This window comes from Thalassophryne amazonica, chromosome 8 (genome assembly GCF_902500255.1).
Source record: "Thalassophryne amazonica chromosome 8, fThaAma1.1, whole genome shotgun sequence".
Classification (NCBI taxonomy): Eukaryota; Metazoa; Chordata; class Actinopteri; order Batrachoidiformes; family Batrachoididae; genus Thalassophryne; species Thalassophryne amazonica.
In genome coordinates this window covers 94,388,731-94,406,582 of record NC_047110.1, presented here as the reverse complement: position 1 = coordinate 94,406,582, position 17,852 = coordinate 94,388,731, and the positions used below count along the sequence as shown (strand labels likewise).

Sequence of the window (17,852 nt, the reverse complement as noted above, 5' to 3'; positions counted from 1 at the left end):
GATTTTCATCAAACTTTGTACATATTAACTATACCCCAGTGGCTAGACACCATTCTTTATTCAAGGTCAAAGGTGAAGGTCAGGAAAATTGGAAAATCCCTATCATTTAACATTGAACAAATTTTCAAAAATTCAATTCAAAAATCTCTTTCAAAAATAATCAAATTTGACAGTAATGTAAAATGACATTCTGCAGGAACTGGCAACATTTGATCCGGATTTCAGGTTTTGTGGCTGTTTGAATTTAACATTAAAATTTCCATTTGTTGTATATTTTGCATTATATCTCAATCAAAAGTGCATCAACCACTCTAATATTTGACGTTGAGGAGCAGACTGGCACCATCTATCGACAGACAAAGTTTGATCCAGATCTGGTGGAGATTTGACTTTAACATCTATACTTTGCATTACAGCTTAATCAAAAATCCTTATATCACTCTCATATTTGACAGTGAAGACCATGCTGGCACTCACTATCAACCCAGTACAAATCTGTCCAGCTCTAGTTTGGACATTTAAATTTACTGTTGAAAAAACTATTTGCTTTACATTTTGCACAAACCCCTGTCATTCTAATATTCATATTCCAAATGCATGAACTAAATACATACTGATGATATTTGACTACATCAAGTTTAGCTTCTGAATGGCCACATCTACAAGGAATTTGACCTTGATTTTTTTTTTTCCTTTCCCCCCCAAGGTAAAAACTTGTGGAATTGGAAACTAGTGTTGACAGAGGTTTGCGCTGTACGAGCGCGGTGCTCTAGTTTGTTTTGTTTGTTTGATCCACATCTAATCTGTATTGCAGATTTAGTGGATATTTGATTTTAACATTGAAAAGCCCTTTTGATCCATATTTTGTATTATATTTTAGCTTATGAAAAGCCACTTCTAACAGGACTTTGACCTTGAAAATTTTTCCAAGGTAAAAATTTGTGGAATTGGAAACTAGTGTTGGCTGAGGTTTGCGCTCTATGATCTTTGACCATAATGAGGCTGTGGAATTTGAAGAATTGAGGATGTGCAAAATGATGTCATACTGAAAATGGTGACCATGATTGTTCAAACTAATCAGAAAGAAAAAAAAAATCTAATCCACTAAATTAGACTTTTTTCCCCTCTTTTTTATTTATTTATTTAATAGAGGAACATTGCCGATGAACTCGAGAAACATGCTGAACCATTCTCAGGTTGGTCAAGGCATTGGGATTGGTGGTAGGACCAACAGTATGAGCAGCTCTGGACTCGGCAGCCCCAACCGCAGCTCACCCAGTATCATCTGTATGCCCAAACAGCAGCCAGCACGCCAGCCCTTTACCATAAACAGGTAAATGAGTCCACACAGTACAAGTATATGTTCACATATGTTGCTTCCTAACAGAGTTGTGACCAAAAATATGTCAAGTGCAGCTAAAGATTTTCAGTGGTTGCGTTGGTGTCCCTGATGTTTAGCAGGTAGGTGTGTGTGAGTGACTTTTTCCGCACCTGAATTCTGCAAAGCAGCCACCTCTTATTAGCATGTCATTGGCAGGCAGCAGCAAACTCAGGAATGATAATACAACTAAATACAATTAAGTTCCAGGTCATCCACAAAATAAATTAATTAATCTCACCCAGTCAAATCATGGATTTGACATTCATGATTGGTGGAGAGACAGCTGTTTCCATGGGGAGGTATGAGATTGTCTACAGCTACATATTTTTCAAGGGGAGACCAGCCAATGTATTCATTTGCCACATCGAAATGTAGCATCCTATTGCACATGGTGCATGAAAATTCAGTAGGTATATCTTATATATTATATTCCAATTCTAAGGTGAAACTATGCTAGTATACTAAGGTATATCTAAATATCTAAAAAGGAAGAGTAAAATATAAGAGTAGAAAAGAATAGAATCGAGCCACTTAGGTGCCTGGTCTTGAGAAGCAGGGATGGTAGGTTAAAAAGCTTTTTTATCCCATGGGAACTCTCCCATGGGATAAAATGTACATGTACATCAGTGTTATGCAAAACACTAACAGAATAGCTCTAGTTTAAGCAGAAATAAGACTTGCAATAATTGAAATATGAATTGTATGCATCAGTAGGTGCTAACTATGGACAAAGGTCATATTTAAAATATATTATTGCTGCTTAGAAATGAGCAGCAAAAAATTGCGTCTACATAAATTATGTGCTGGTTCCCCTTAAATAAAAATATATATATCAGCGCCAATGCAACCAGTTAAAAAATTTATTCTTGAGTGCTGTAAAATGCAGACTCCAGTGATTAACTTTCATCCAGAGTTTGTAGTTTTGTGTGTGTTTTCCCATATTTAAATAGTGAGTTACTGACACAGTCATTGTTTTTGACTGTTTGAGGAGAATTAGATAATCTTTCATGTGACCACAAGATCGCAGTTTCAATTCCTCCACCATATAGGAAAATCACTAAATGGCTCTTGAGTAAGGTCCTTAATCCCCAAACTGCTCCCGGTGTTCAAGTGAGTGTGAGACATTGTAAAGTTCCTCAAATGTCTGCATCAGATGGATCTTGCTATAGAAATGCAGGCAAAACTAGTCATTTTTATTTATTAATCAATCTGCGAGTAGATTAATATTTTCTGACAATTGTCCATTTTTTTGCTATTCGTAAAAACAAAACATGAAACAGACTGTGTTGACGTTTTAGTTACGTGAACCAGACAAACGTAGTCATACTTGATATTTTTTACTTTCCGTGGTTGATGTTTTGTACTGTACTACTGAATACTGACTTCAGACGGCTGTACAGTGTCTCTAAATTGGTTGTCTCACTCTGTTTCAAATAATGGAAAAATAGGCATTTCTCACTGTATCTTTAGCTTTATTTCTGTTTCTTTGCAGCATGTCAGGATTTGGAATGAACCGCAATCAAGCATTTGGAATGAACAACTCGTTATCAAACACCATTTTTAATGGCACAGGTTGGTGTGTGTAATCTCAGGATACAGTGAAACCACCAGCTGCTACACTCGTGATTTGGCCCCATATGTCAGTTTGTTTGAATACAGTAGTGTTCAGAATAATAGTAGTGCTATGTGACTAAAAAGATTAATCCAGGTTTTGAGTATATTTCTTATTGTTACATTGGAAACAAGGTATCAGTAGATTCAGTAGATTCTCACAAATCCAACAAGACCAAGCATTCATGATATGCACACTCTTAAGGCTATGAAATTGGGCTATTAGTAAAAAAAAGTAGAAAAGGGGGTGTTCACAATAATAGTAGTGTGGCATTCAATCAGTGAGTTCATCAATTTTGTGGAACAAACAGGTGTGAATCAGGTGTCACCTATTTAAGGATGAAGCCAGCACCTGTTGAACATGCTTTTCTCTTTGAAAGCCTGAGGAAAATGGGACGTTCAAGATATTGTTCAGAAGAACAGCGTAGTTTGATTAAAAAGTTGATTGGAGAGGGGAAAACTTATACGCAGGTGCAAAACATTATAGGCTGCTCATCTACAATGATCTCCAATGCTTTAAAATGGACAAAAAAACCAGAGATGTGTGGAAGAAAACGGAAAACAACCATCAAAATGGATAGAAGAATAATCAGAATGGCAAAGGCTCACCCATTGATCAGCTCCAGGATGATCAAAGACGGTCTGTGTGAAGCTAATTTATTTGCAAGAATCCCCCGCAAAGTCCCTCTGTTAAATAAAAGACGTGCAGAAGAGGTTACAATTTGCCAAAGAACACATCAACTGGCCTAAAGAGAAATGGAGGAATATTTTGTGAACTGATGAGAGTAAAATTGTTCTTTTTGGGTCCAAGGGCCGCAGACAGTTTGTGAGACGACCCCCAAACTCTGAATTCAAGCCACAGTTCACAGTGAAGACAGTGAAGCATGGTGCTCCAAGCATCATGATATGGGCATGTTTCTCCTACTATGGTGTTGGGCCTATATATTGCATACCAGGTATCATGGATCAGTTTGGATATGTCAGAATACTCATGTTGCCTTATGCCAAAGAGGACATGCCCTTGAAATGGGTGTTTCAACAAGACAATGACCCCAAGCACACTAGTAAATGAGCAAAATCTTGGTTCCAGACCAACAAAATTAATGCCTCGCAGATGTGAAGAAATCGCTAAAAAAGCAGTTTGAACATAATAGTTTTGAGTTTGTAGCGTCAACAGCAGATGCTACTATTATTGTGAACACCCCCTTTTCTACTTTTGTTTTACTAATAGCCCAATTTCATAGCCTTAAGAGTGTGCATATCATGAATGCTTGGTCTTGTTGGATTTGTGAGAATCTACTGAATCTACTGGTACGTTGTTTCCTATGTAACAATAAGAAATATACTCAAAACCTGGATTAATCTTTTTAGTCATATAGCACTACTATTATTCTGAACACTACTGTACATTAGATCTTTAAAGACATGCTTGGGGGGTTGATTAAATGATTGTAGAGGGTGGTTCTTGGATCTGAGTAGAGTAGATCAGATTTTGGTGGTGATCCAGATATGAATTTCATCGATTTCCTTTTGTTTCTGTTTGACATTTTGAGATGGGTTTTCTTTTTATTCCCTTCCCTTCTTTTTATTTCTTTTGTATTGTTATTGTATAACATTGAAAAGATGTGATGGTACCATTCTAGTACTGTAATTTTTTTGTGAACATTAAAAAATGGTCCATAACTCAAAATTACAGTGGAAAACAGTTATAAATTGCTGATCAGTTGTGTAGTTATTAAACAATAATCAACAGCTCATGTAGGTTTTCTGAACATACTGATCCCCACTTTCTGTCACAAGCAGAATAACTGGTGTCATTGGAAGATTCAATTTATTTTATTTGTATGGTGCCATATCACAACAATGCTGCCTCAACGCGCTTCACACAATTAAGGTCTAACCTTACCACCTTGAGCAAGCAGACATGCGACAGTGGTAAGGAAAAACTCCCTCTGGTGATAATGAGGAAGAAACCTTAAGCAGACCTGACTCAGAGGGGTGACCCTCTGTTTGGGCCATTCTAACAGTCACAGAAAAAAAAAACAGAAGAGCAACAAAACAGAGTCCTTAATTGAAAATAAAATAGAGTCCTTCTTGGGTCTCTAATCCACAGGCGTCCATGTCCATCACCGGTAGGCTCCAGAGGTATGACCTCCAGTCATTGGTGCAACAGGCAGGGCGTTACGAGGTCAGTCTGGCGCGCTGGGGTGCAGGGCCAGCATCCATTATTGATGTCATCAGTGCCTCGGGCAGAGAGAAAAAGAGCAGAATCAGTTGGCTGGAAATAACTGCACCAAGGCATTTGTTCATTAGCAGTAAATCATCAGGGAAGCAGAGAGAATTACTTAAGTGTTTGCCAGCAACTAGAACTGTGCTTCACTAACAGACTCAGAATTTAGATGTAGTGAGGCCGAGGGCTGTTCACTTGCTAATAATATGAATTAAAAGGAGAGTAAGCATAGTTCCACAGTACACCAGTATGCTAGCCATACAAGAGGGAGAATAGATGTCTTTAATCTGGATTTGAATGTCTATATGGAATCTGACTGTTTTACCTCCGCAGGGAGATTATTCCACAAGGCAGGCGGATGATAAAAGAAGGCTCTGTGGCCTGCAGAATTTTTTTTTTTTTTTTACCTTAGGGACACACTGTAGTCCTACGCCCTGAGAACGCAGAGCACAGGTCAGGACGTAGGGTGTAATTAGGTCAGCAAGGCAGGGAGATGCTAATACATAAATAATTTTGGACATTAGTACGGAATCTTAAAATCATACCAGACAGAGACTGGAAGCCAATGAAAGGAGGCCAAAATCTGTGTAATGTGGTCAAACTTTCTGCTTCTTGACAAAATTTTGGCAGCAGCATTTTCAACCAGTTGGAGACCTCTAATGCTGTATTACGGTAAACCACAGAATATGACATTGCAGTACGTGTCCAGCTTTTCATTGAAGCAAGGCAATCAAGACTTTAGAGTCTAAAGTCCAATAGTTATCAGCATTTACATATGATTATCACAGCATAGCAGTGAAAAGTAATTGCATAGCATCGCAGTGTATGCACAAGGGGTGCTATTTAAAGTCAGTAAAGCAGGGGCCCTAAGATGGTGACCCTGAACCATCCCTTAGTTATGCTGCTATAGACTTAGACTGCTGGGGGTTTTCCCATGATGCACCCAGTGTTTCTTTTAGTCACCTCTTTTTGCTCTGTATGCACCACTCTGTTTTAATCATTGGTGATTGATCTCTGCTCTCTTCCAAAGCATGTCTTTTTCCTGATTCTCTACCCTCAGCCCCAACCAGTCCCAGCAGAAGACTGCCCCTCCCTGAGCCTGGACCTGCTGGAGGTTTCTTCCTGTTAAAAGGGAGTTTTTCCTTCGCCAAGTGCTTGCTCATAGGGGGTCGTTTTGACCGTTGGGGTTTTTCTGTAATTATTGTATGGCTTTTGCCTTACAATATAAAGTGCCTTGGGGCAACTGTTTGTGATTTGGCATTATATAAATAAAATTGATTTGATTTTAAGATGGACCCCCGTGGAACCCCATATTTCATCGGAACAAGGTTTTAGGTGATGTTATTGTACAGGAGAGGACACAGTGAGGGCGACTGGGTAGGTAGGATCTCAACCATGCGAGGACATTCCCAGCAATCCCAAAATGATTCTCCAACCTCTCAAGTAGTGTACGATGATCCACCGTGTCAAACGCAGCACCAAGATCTAACAGTAACAGAACCGTGGTGGTGTCTGAATCCATTGCAAGCAGATCATTTAACGCTTTTGCAAGAGCTGTCTCTGTGGAATGGTGCTCTAAATGCAGACTGCAGTGGCTCAAACAGGTTATTCTCAGTAAGGTGGTCCACAAGCTGCTGTGAAACCACTTTAAGATTGCCTAGTTTATTATCTCCACCAACCATTAGAGGAGAGGAGGAGGGTATAGACACCATTCTGTCTCTCTGAACGAGATGGCTGCAAAAGTAATGATGGCTTTTATCAGAGTTTTGTAGAACAATGCTCTGTTGGATTAGGGAATAATGGGGGATGGTATTTTGAGAGAGATGCATGTCAGCCTCAAAATGTATTTATTTTTAAACATTACGAGAAAGTACATTGGGAAAATGTTCACTGTAGGAAGTGAAGTTGAAAACAATTTTTGTACTTTGAAGCTGACAAGTCTGTTTTGCATAATTTATCCTCTTTGTTTGCAGTTATTAATTTACCTTTATTTATACAGTTACAGTATTGAATCAGTAATTTGTACATCATTACACAGATGAGCGCCATTTATGGCAGTATTACATACGACATATTATCCAATAACTCTTGTTGCAGATGGGAGTGAAAACGTAACAGGCCTGGATCTGTCAGACTTTCCTGCATTAGCGGAGAGGAGTCGGAGAGAAGGAACTGGAAACCCTACACCGGTGCTCAACCCCCTGGCAGGAAGAGCTCCCTATGGTAGGACAGTAAGCTACAGCAGAACATCAAGCTTTAGGCGGTTGGTTCTCTGTGTCAACCACAGCAGCATTTATCAACGTTTGAATATGGTCCAGATCTTGTTTAAGTACTTAGCAGAACTTTTGTTGACGCGATTTTCTGTTTCTTGCTCATTATTAACTGAACAATATAATCTTTCTGTCATCTTCATCATTGACAAGTTGGCATGGTGACAAAACCCTCGACTGAACAGACACAGGATTTCTCCATTCATAATGAGGACTTCCCTGCATTGCCGGGCCCCAACTATAAGGACCCGACACTGAACAATGACGACAACAAAACTGTAAGCGTGAGCCATCAAACAGGACAACTTTTGTATGTTAGTTAAGGGTTAGAACCGGTCAGGTTTTGGCTGCTACTGATCACCTCAGCAGCACTTTTAGCTGATGAGGTGATCATCAGTAAAACCACCTGCTGAGGTGCGTTGGTGCAAGTACAGCCTGCACCCTCTTGGCCCTTTATGCCCACTCCTGGTTTTGTTGATACTGAAGAAACTGTAATCCTTTTCTTCACTTTGAACCTTTGTGTTCATTAGAACTTGAACTCTTCAAACAAGAGCACATCCAGTACAGATGGGCCAAAGTTTCCTGGAGATAAAACAGCCTCAGCACAGAACAATAATCAGAAGAAAGGCATCCAGGTCTTGCCTGACGGTAAGCCTTCTTAGCTAATTATAATGTAATGTGGGTGAGGTATTTGGACTCTACAGAGCATTTCAGCATTAGGCTACTGAGAAAATGTGTTCTTTGTGATACAAAACTCCAATTTTGACAAATGTTTTCAGAACAGAAATGTATGCATGTAAAATAGGAAGGTAATATCATCTTACTTTGTCTTTATCCCACATTATGTGGGAGCAAAGTGCTTGAAGGTAGTCGGTTCAAGGTCTCGGTGTCTTGTGGTGATACTGTGTGTAACAGTGAGTATTTATTAATGTGGATCACATGCCAGGTTCATCAGGTTGTTGAACTGTGGATTATTACCACCGATGCAGGTAGGGTGACGAACATTCCCTCTGGAATGGTGACGGATCAGTTTGGCATGATTGGACTTCTGACGTTTATCCGAGCAGCGGAAACTGATCCAGGGATGGTCCATCTGGCATTGGGAAGTGACCTCACAACACTGGGACTCAACTTGAATTCACCAGAGTAAGACTTTTGTGCTACACTGTACAGTAGAGACATTGAGAGCCAAAATCATGGTCAGGAATTTCTTAATTGGCATTTAAGGTCCAGCAAATCATCTTTGGCTGGACAGTCCTGCAGAAAACAAAGTTACTAATTCAGTAGCTGAACTAAATGGTAACCTGTAGTAACTAATTAATTATGTGGGTAAGAATAGTGTGGAAATAACTTCTGCATCAATTTACAAGAATGACTTGTATGATTGAATTGTCCAGTTTATGGTACCTTTCTTATGCTGTTAATGACTTTTCAGACACCATTGCAACTTTTAGATGTTGCTTTACTTATTGGTGTTAAAAATGTCCTAATGAAAAATTGATGCACTTGTCTGTCAGTAGTTTACAGATGAGTCTTGATCTGTACATTGCTGTAAATTTTAGCTGTTTAAGTTACTATGAAATTTTTTGTTTTATCCATAATTAAGGGCAATACTGACCCCCAACCTGTGTTGCAAGCCTGACCTCAAACCTGTGCAAAGTCTTAGAAAGATACAATCTACAGTCACAACGTTCGTCATTATCCATATAGTCCTTGTGGCAATATGATACAGACTAGGTTTAATAATTATATAATAAATAAAAAATGTATTTATGTATCGTTTCAAAGCTAGCATTCTGAGCAAAATAATTGCAGACAAAAAGCATGTAAGAGTTCATTAGGATATGACATTAAAGAATAAAACATCAGCATAATTAGAAAATCAATAACTTCGAAGAAAATAAAATGTCCTGTTAAGTGAGGAAAAAAGAGGTTCATCTTAAGTTTAGATATGTGATTTGATAGAATTGGACTGTCTGACCTCAGCAGGCATTCATTTCACAGTACAGGGACGCGGTACCCAAATGGTTGACAGCCTGCATCCTGAAACTGCATGATGGTACATAAGTGCGTGATGGTACATAAGGCTCAATAAGTTCTGCGAGGGAATTGGGGAACAGGAAACATGTTCAGTGTTGCATATGTCATCACCGAGTCTCGCAGGTACGGGGGCCAATGAAGGTCAGCCTGTAAAGGGTAATGTCATCAGATTTCCTCGCTTTTGTCAAAACTCTAATTTCAGGTGACTCAGTACCCTGGTGGCCACATATGGAATTGTAATGCGCCCAGCATCCAACTGGTTTGAAGTTATTGGTGTTTGCAACTAGCTCCAACATTTTTTTTTTTTGTTGTTCATTTTATGGTCATTAAATAGTTTTTGTAGAATATGGCTAACAAAGAAACAGGTGAATAAATAACTCTTGGTGGAGGTGAAGTTTCAAGCAGAATGTAGCAACTCAATTTCCTTTTGTTCCAATACCTTTTAAAATCCATATTGCATTCATCAACACAGAAATATTGTTACCATTAATCAGAACGGATAGAAATGTTCACCCATTTAGAATTTACGCTCTGTCAGCGACTTTCCTGGTTCATTGCACTTAAATTATGATTCCGGTGTATTTGTGCTGTTAATATCTTGTTTATTGAGCTTCTGTCCAGCTTGGTAAGAAGAATTTAGCACAACTTTATTTCCTGACAGAAACTTGTACCCAAAATTTGCTTCTCCTTGGGCCTCAGCACCTTGTCGACCTCAAGACATCGGTAAGCCTTGAATTTGAAGGTTAGATTTTTAATGGTGATTTGAAGGGTTTGGGATTACACCACATCCTTTGTGTTGTTACAAAATGTGAAACTTTTTCATGAATATTTGCGAGTTGCTAACATAGATCTGTGCCTTATTTTCCAGACTTTCATGTTCCCTCTGAGTACTTAACAAATATTCACATAAGGGACAAGGTAAGAATGTTTCTGAACAGTGCCATAGTAAGATTGTGGTGTTCACACATGGTTACACATTGATTTGTTTGCACGGCCTTTAGTTGGCTGCAATCAAACTGGCTCGATACGGTGAAGACCTGTTGTTCTACCTGTACTACATGAATGGTGGAGAACTGCTACAACTTCTGGCAGCAGTAGAACTGTAAGTGGACATTGTTTTACTCCTGAAAATGTATGTCATTACTAAGTTTACACTAAGGGACCGTGCATTTTTTCCTGGCTGTTTCTTGGATCCAATAGGATAATTATTAAGGGGGTCATATTGTGCCAAATTCTAAAGCCCTGCCTGGGTTTTAGAATATAGAGTCAGTGAATGAGATGCACATGAGTGCAAATATGGCTGAACTGTTAAGGAAATTTTGGATAATTACAAGTACTTTGCTTTGGAAAGTACCAAGTAGTGGAACAGTATAACTCCTGTGTAGAAAAAACAAAGATGGATCAGTAATTGTTTTATAATCTCGTCACAGCCCTGTGTTCGTTCAGGATGTCACAAAAGTTAGAAATGCTTCTGCAAAAATGTTCCAAAAACTACTTGGAGATAAGCGGGTTAAAGTCGAGTTTTGATTTATTTGAAGTTGTATTCCTTGAGGGTGAAAATATATATTTTTTTTTTCTTGTGCTTCTCTTTGTTGTGCAGTTTTAACCGGGACTGGCGGTACCACAAAGAGGAGCGGGTTTGGATCACAAGGGCACCTGGCATGGAGCCAACACTGAAGACCAACACCTACGAGAGAGGAACGTACTACTTCTTTGATTGTCTTAACTGGAGGAAGGTAGCCAAGGTACCTCGTTTGTGTTTATGGAGGATTTTTTTTTTTTGTCATCTCTTTGTGACAATTCAAACTGTATCTGCATCTCTAAGGAATTTCATCTGGAGTATGACAAGCTGGAAGAGAGGCCTCATGTTCCAGCAACGTTCAACTACAACCCAGCCCAGCAGGCTTTCTAAGGCCCCACCAGTCCCAAGGCTGCAGCTGTTCCTGCACACAACACTTTTGTCCATGGGGGGACGCTGCGGATCACAGCTTGGTTTTTATTCCTCAAGGATTTGGCTGTTTGACCACAGAAGTCATGGCCACCATCAGACCTGCCCTGCCTCTCTCCAAATTTCATGCTGCCCAGCCCCCCCCCCCCCCCCCCCCTAAAAAAAAACCCCACAACACTGTTTGTTTTTATATTCCCAGTGTTCCTCCTGTGTATTTTTTTTTTCTTTTTCTTGTTTTGAGCAGGGTCTGTGATATGTTTACGTCTCTGAACCTGAAAGCAGTTTTCTTCCAGAGAAGGACTATAGCCTTGTGGCAGAGGACAGTGACAGAACGAGAATTGCACCTCGTGTGTTCGACCAACATCGGACAGGAAAGGCGCCGGGGGAGGGGGGGTTAACAGAGCACCATCCTCGAAACAAATGAAATGGTGAAAGAAATGCAATGTTTATTGTTGCACTATGTTTAGTAATAAAAGAACACAAAATTTGTTTGTGCTTTTTTTTTTTAATGTGAAGACACTCCCTTGATCATTTTTTGGACGAGGTGGTATTTGCAGCCTATCCGCACGCATCCCTTTTCATCTCAGTTTTTCACCTCCGTAATAATTCCTTTGACTTTTGAACTGCACCGACCTTTCTGTCTCGCATACTTTCTCTTTTTTCCTCTGCCAGTTAAACCGATTTCAGTTTGCACAAGTGGACAAGTCGACTTTCAGCAGAGGTTAAACATGTCGCTCCAGAGCAAAGAAAACTTTTCACTGTTTGTTACAGTTTTGTAAGAAATGTGTACATTATATTATTTCCTGACATCTCATAAATTAGTGTATGTATGTACGAATGTATATATATGACTGCTATATGTATATATACATATATATAACATCTATTTTGAAAGAAATTTTGCCTTGCTTTGTACCTCTTTTTTTATGAGGTGAGCACAGATGCAACACGTGGACAGGATATTTCTGGATGTGTTGGACAGTTTGTAGGTGCTTATGATACACATACATAGTATGGCACTCAGAGTGCATACCTCCACCACCAAGGCACAAAATGCCTTGTCAGGATCCAGCACACAATTGCACTTATTTGAGTCCAAGCTGAACATTTTCACCCAAATTTATTCTGCATTAGTAAAACAGGTCATCATGCTGTATTAGTTTTGGCCCACTGTCTTTTACACGTCTTGGCTGCACCACTTTTTGCAGATCTCTGACTGCCCAGGCTCAACCTTGTGATATTTGGTTTATCTGGTTCATTATTTTCGGTAATGTTAACATGGGCAAAAATGTAACCTCTTGGGTAGAGGTGTAGAAAATGTCACAGGAGGAAGAGCTGAATGTCAACCAGAAAAATGAGGAGAAAAAGTGGGTATTTCAACTTAAGCTGTTTAAACGGCAGCATTTCTTAGTAAAAGGAAAATAATTAGGAGGAAAAAAAAATCAGACCAATCTTGTATTTTGTGAAGTGAAAAGCCTCTTTGTATTAAAGCAGAAATGGCTTTCTTGAGTTGCTGTGTGTGGTATTTATTGTATAACTCCAGTTAACATTCTGGTGGAGATATTCAAAAACGAGTTGTGCAGCTGTACATTTTCAAAACACTAACACACACACACTTTGCCGGTCCACTGTCGGTAACATTCACCACAAAACCTGAAACTGACATGTTTGTTGAAAGTGCAAATTTTATTAATCACTGACTTTACACATTATTTGGACAAAGTCTTATGGTAGGTTAGTACAAAACATGTCTCCACTGCAGTGTAGCAATAATGAGGCTTCAATACTGTGCAGATCAACGGACGTTTGTGATTAGATATTTCTTTTAAATTAAATAAAAATAATGCAGTTTAGAGAAGGCATATTCACTGAAATTTAGAAAAAAAGGCAAACAATGCAAACCATTTATGCACTGAGGGCTGACGTTACAAAATGATCACAGAAACAAAACACTGAGCATGCTGATTAATTTGGTCTCTGATCAGACGTCTACAGCTGTAGAAAAATATCTGTCAATCTACATTGTAAAAGTATCAAAAGGCTCCACGTCGCTCTCGTGCACCAGCTGACCTTTCCATACGTGCTACAAAAGTGCTGATAAAGACATTTAGGTTCAAAACAGAAAAAAACAAGTAACTTCAGCAGCACTTTGAATGCATGTTCTCTAAAGCTAATTTGACACAATGAGCTTTTCAAAACTAAATCCAAAGGCTGTTCCATCACTTGAACACATCTGCTGCTTGAGAGCACACCATATTAACTGTAGCGTGCCATCAGATTTGGAACTAACATTCTCCTGCTGATGTCATGGTGTGGGTCACTTTGCTGCTGGTTCAGAAGGGATGGAGCCATCTGATTTGGAAGCTTCTAATGACAGGGAAAATAAGTAATTTTTAGAAGGACTGAACAATGTGTCAAGTCCATAAATGGGTGTGTGTGTGTGTATATATAGGGTGTCCCAAAAAAATATACATTTAAAACACTCGGTTTCACCCTTAAATGCTACAAACTTAATCACTTATGTTTCTTTTTTACTTGCAGAGACCCTGAAGTTTATGTTGATGCCAAGCAAGACTCAGGAAAATACCAAGATTAACCATACTACAGCGAACAAAAATGGAGTTTTGGCACCAGACCAAGCGTGTCAAACAGGTGCAGCGTCTTTATGCTACACTGACAAAATGCAGGGCCAATATTGACATTGGTATGAAAAACCTGATTCACACCTGTTTGTTCCACAAAATTGAACTCACTGACTGAATGCCACACTACTATTATTGTGAACACCCCCTTTTCTACTTTTTTTTTTTTTTTTTAACTAATAGCCCAATTTCATAGCCTTAAGAGTGTGCATATCATGAATGCTTGGTCTTGTTGGATTTGTGAGAATCTACTCAATCTACTGATACCTTGTTTCCAATGTAACAATAAGAAATATACTCAAAACCTGGATTAATCTTTTTAGTCACATAGCACTACTATTATTCTGAACCCTACTGTGTGTGTGTGTGTGTGTGTATATATATATATATATATATATATATATATATATATATATATATATATATATATATATATATATATATGCATTTATGAGAATAACTGATGGACATCTTTTGCAGGGGGGCATTTTAGGGGTGGGAGGTATGTCATAGTAACAACACCAAGGACAAATAAAACCAAATATGTGTTAATATGGAAACCAGTCATGTATCCATGCAGCCGCAGCTCTGTTTAGGGCTGCAGTGCTGAGACTGTCGATCCAAGCTCTGTTTTTATGGTCCTGCTAAGCTCCACAAGGGAGTCAAACACCTGCGAAATACTTTTCTTTCAGATGTATAACTGGCTGTAAAGTCATCTGAACATGAACACACAAGTTAACAGTCACGGAAATTATTAAAATGTGATTCTGTTGTGTGAACCAGCAGACTTTTATGCTGCAGTCTCATTTAAACCTCAACGACCAAAAAAAAAAACAAACAAAAAAAAACACTGCGATATTGAAGCCATTTGGTGTTAAGATGCAAAACCAATTTTTACCTTTCTTCTCTTGAGTCTCTTCAGCTGCTGTCTTGTCTGCTCTGAAGAAGATCCGTGCACTGCTTAAGGAGAAGTAGAGCAATTCGAACTCCTGCGGCAAAAAAAAAAAAGATAAATACAAAATAAATAAAAAAAATCCCAGAACAGCACAATAAATAATTTAATGAACATGCTCACACAACTGAGAAAACATCTCTCATAACATGTCAGTGTATGGTAGAATGACAACTAATCAGTGAACATGAGGAATAATGTGGTCCAGTTAAACAATTAAGGACCTTTTTAGTGCAGCAGATAACAGAATATTTGCAGAGGAATCCTTCAAATCCGGTTGCAAGCACCAAAGTTTGACTGTGTATACCTTTTGGTACATATTTTAGAAAAATAACATTAGCCATTTGAATTTTCAATAGGGGGCCAAGTAGCGGTCAATTGAAGAACTGCATAGGGGTAAAAAAAAAAAATGTTCTAATCATATTGAAAGCTATACCACATTATGTGTCTGATCACAAAGATTCCAAAAAGGTATAGTTTGGACTATCTGTGACTGAATGTTCTGGAGTTATGGGGTAAAAACAGCAAGCATGGTGACAAAGGTCACTTTCAGTTTGTACAGGGGTCAAAAGTTAAATTATTGGTTGTGTTAGTAGAATTTTAAAAAGGAATAGCTTGCACCATGTGTCACACTTTGTTATCATGTTACAGGGTAACATATGTCACATGTCATAGAATCCAGTGGACGTTGACATTGTTTGACCTTTACTTTGGAGACCAAACCTTCAACACAGTCAGAACTATTCCATTTGTTAATCCTATTAGTTCAACCAATTAATTCAACATGTGTTTTGTGGATCTGGAGAAGGCGTTTGACTGTGTCCCTCGAGGCGCCCTGTGGGGGTGCTCCGGGAGTACGGGGTCCGGGGTCTTTGTTAAGGGCAATCCGGTCTCTGTACGACCGGAGCAGGAGCTTGGTTCGCATTGCCGGTAGTAAGTCAAGCCGGTTTCCAGCGCACGCTGGACTCCGCCAGGGCTGCCCTTTGTCACCGGTTCTGTTCATTACCTTTATGGACAGAGTTTCTAGGCACAGTCAGGGTGTAGAGGGGGTCCGGTCTGGGAACCACATAATCTCGTCTCTGCTGTTTGCGGATGATGTGGTTCTGTTGGCTTCGTCAAATCAGGACCTTCAGCATGCACTGGAGTGGTTTGCAGCCAAGTGTGAAGCGTCCAAGATGAAAATCAGCACCTCCAAATCTGAGGCCATGGTTCTTGACTGGAAAAAGGTGCTTTGCCATCTTCAGGTCGGTGGAGTGTGTTTGCCTCATGTGGAGGAGTTTAAGTATCTCAGAGTCTTGTTCACGAGAGAGGGACGGATGGAGCGTGAGATCGACAGAAGGATCAGTGCAGCATCTGCAGTGATGTGGTCGCTGTATTGGACCGTCGTGGTGAAGAGAGAGCTGAACAGGGGGGCAAAGCTCTCGATTTACCGATCGATCTACGTTCCAACCCTCACCTATGGTCATGAGATTTGGCTCATGACCGAAAGAATGAGATCGCAAGTACAAGATAGGGTGAGGAGCTCGGTCACTCGGGAGGAGCTTGGAGTCGAGCCGCTGCTCCTCCACGTCGAAAGGAGCCAGCCGAGGTGGCTCGGGCATCTTTTTCAGATGCCCCCTGGACACCTCGCTGGAGAGGTGTTCCGGGCATGTCTCATCAGGAGGAGGCCCCGGCGAAGACCCAGGACATGCTGGAGGGACTACGTCTCACAGCTGGCTTGGGAACACCTTGGGGTTCCCCCGGAGGAGCTGGGGGAGGTGTGTGTGGATTGGGAGGTCTGGGCGGCTTTGTTTGAGCTGATGCCCCCGCGACCCGACCTCAGATGAAGCGGAACAAAATGGATGGATGGATGGATGCACATTTCTGCACTGTTCAGCAGGTGGCAGTACAGCACGTGCAGCAATCTTTTTCATACGGTCACCAGAAGAGGATTCGAATCCCAGGTGACTCAAAGGTTTCATAACTGTGTTAGAGGCTATAAGTAATCTGCAGTACTGATGAAACATTTTCTTATCATCCCCATACCCGTGTTCAATCCATTGTTTAATTCCGGTTTTACGTTCCCATTTTGTTGTGTTCGGTGAGGTAGTGGGCATCATTTATCTCCCCACAGTTGCTATCTTAATATGTTAGTTCACGTGAATGCAACCACATTATCCTGCAAGTGCCAACGGCGTCTGTTTTGAAACACAAGGTTCGGTCAGATCGGCACACAGAAATGATCACACAGACTGCATTTTGCTAGAATAAAAAGGCGTATATTTATTCCCCACAAAAGCAGTTACATCAAACACAAGTGGTTGCAGCGCATTTTTCTCTTACCGTGACGCCTTTAAGGTGGAGAGCCAACACCTTCAGCAGAGTGCGCCTGTCAACCGGCTGGGCGTTCGTACGTTAACCCGCAGCAGACTCTGTTGAAGCATGGTTCTACTCCCTCTTTTCTAGTGTGTCCGCGAAGGGAGGGTGAGTGGCCAACTCAACCTCCCTGGCGCACATAATTTCTTTAATCAACAGGCATCTGAAAGTTATTTCAAAGATATAATAAAAGCAGTTCTTCACTCCCAGTTCAGAATGATCCCAGCATGCTTCACTCCCAGTCGTTAGTGGCTACGAAAACAAAGTCGTGCTATCAGTGTAATAATAACAAGTACATCCAGCTCTTCGCTCCCAGTTCAGACTGACCCCAGAGTGCTAAAACAAAATTAAATTCTCAGGGTTACGTTGAGACAGGTGCAAAACAGCACAATAACATTTATTATACAGCGTCTAAGGATGTAC

At 40.0% G+C, this 17,852-nt stretch overlaps 2 protein-coding genes across 2 annotated transcripts in view; one reads left to right on the top strand and one right to left on the bottom strand.

Annotated features, from left to right (window-relative positions):
• Positions 1–12,485, top strand: part of cnot2 (CCR4-NOT transcription complex, subunit 2) — a 33,442-nt gene extending 20,957 nt beyond the window's left edge. The window contains exons 5-15 of the mRNA XM_034177013.1: positions 1,151–1,333; positions 2,874–2,953; positions 7,320–7,445; positions 7,646–7,770; positions 8,023–8,140; positions 8,482–8,638; positions 10,194–10,255; positions 10,401–10,450; positions 10,534–10,634; positions 11,133–11,277; positions 11,358–12,485. Of these exons, the coding sequence (XP_034032904.1) occupies positions 1,151–1,333; positions 2,874–2,953; positions 7,320–7,445; positions 7,646–7,770; positions 8,023–8,140; positions 8,482–8,638; positions 10,194–10,255; positions 10,401–10,450; positions 10,534–10,634; positions 11,133–11,277; positions 11,358–11,444 (1,234 nt within the window). The 3' untranslated portion in view covers positions 11,445–12,485. The remainder of the gene's footprint in view (positions 1–1,150; positions 1,334–2,873; positions 2,954–7,319; positions 7,446–7,645; positions 7,771–8,022; positions 8,141–8,481; positions 8,639–10,193; positions 10,256–10,400; positions 10,451–10,533; positions 10,635–11,132; positions 11,278–11,357) is intronic.
• Positions 12,486–12,538: 53 nt separating this feature from the next.
• Positions 12,539–17,852, bottom strand: part of washc4 (WASH complex subunit 4) — a 71,264-nt gene continuing 65,950 nt past the window's right edge. Inside the window, exons 32-33 of the mRNA XM_034177012.1 lie at positions 15,021–15,111; positions 12,539–13,847 (exon numbers count right to left, since the gene is read on the bottom strand). Of these exons, the coding sequence (XP_034032903.1) occupies positions 13,798–13,847; positions 15,021–15,111 (141 nt within the window). The 3' untranslated portion in view covers positions 12,539–13,797. The remainder of the gene's footprint in view (positions 13,848–15,020; positions 15,112–17,852) is intronic.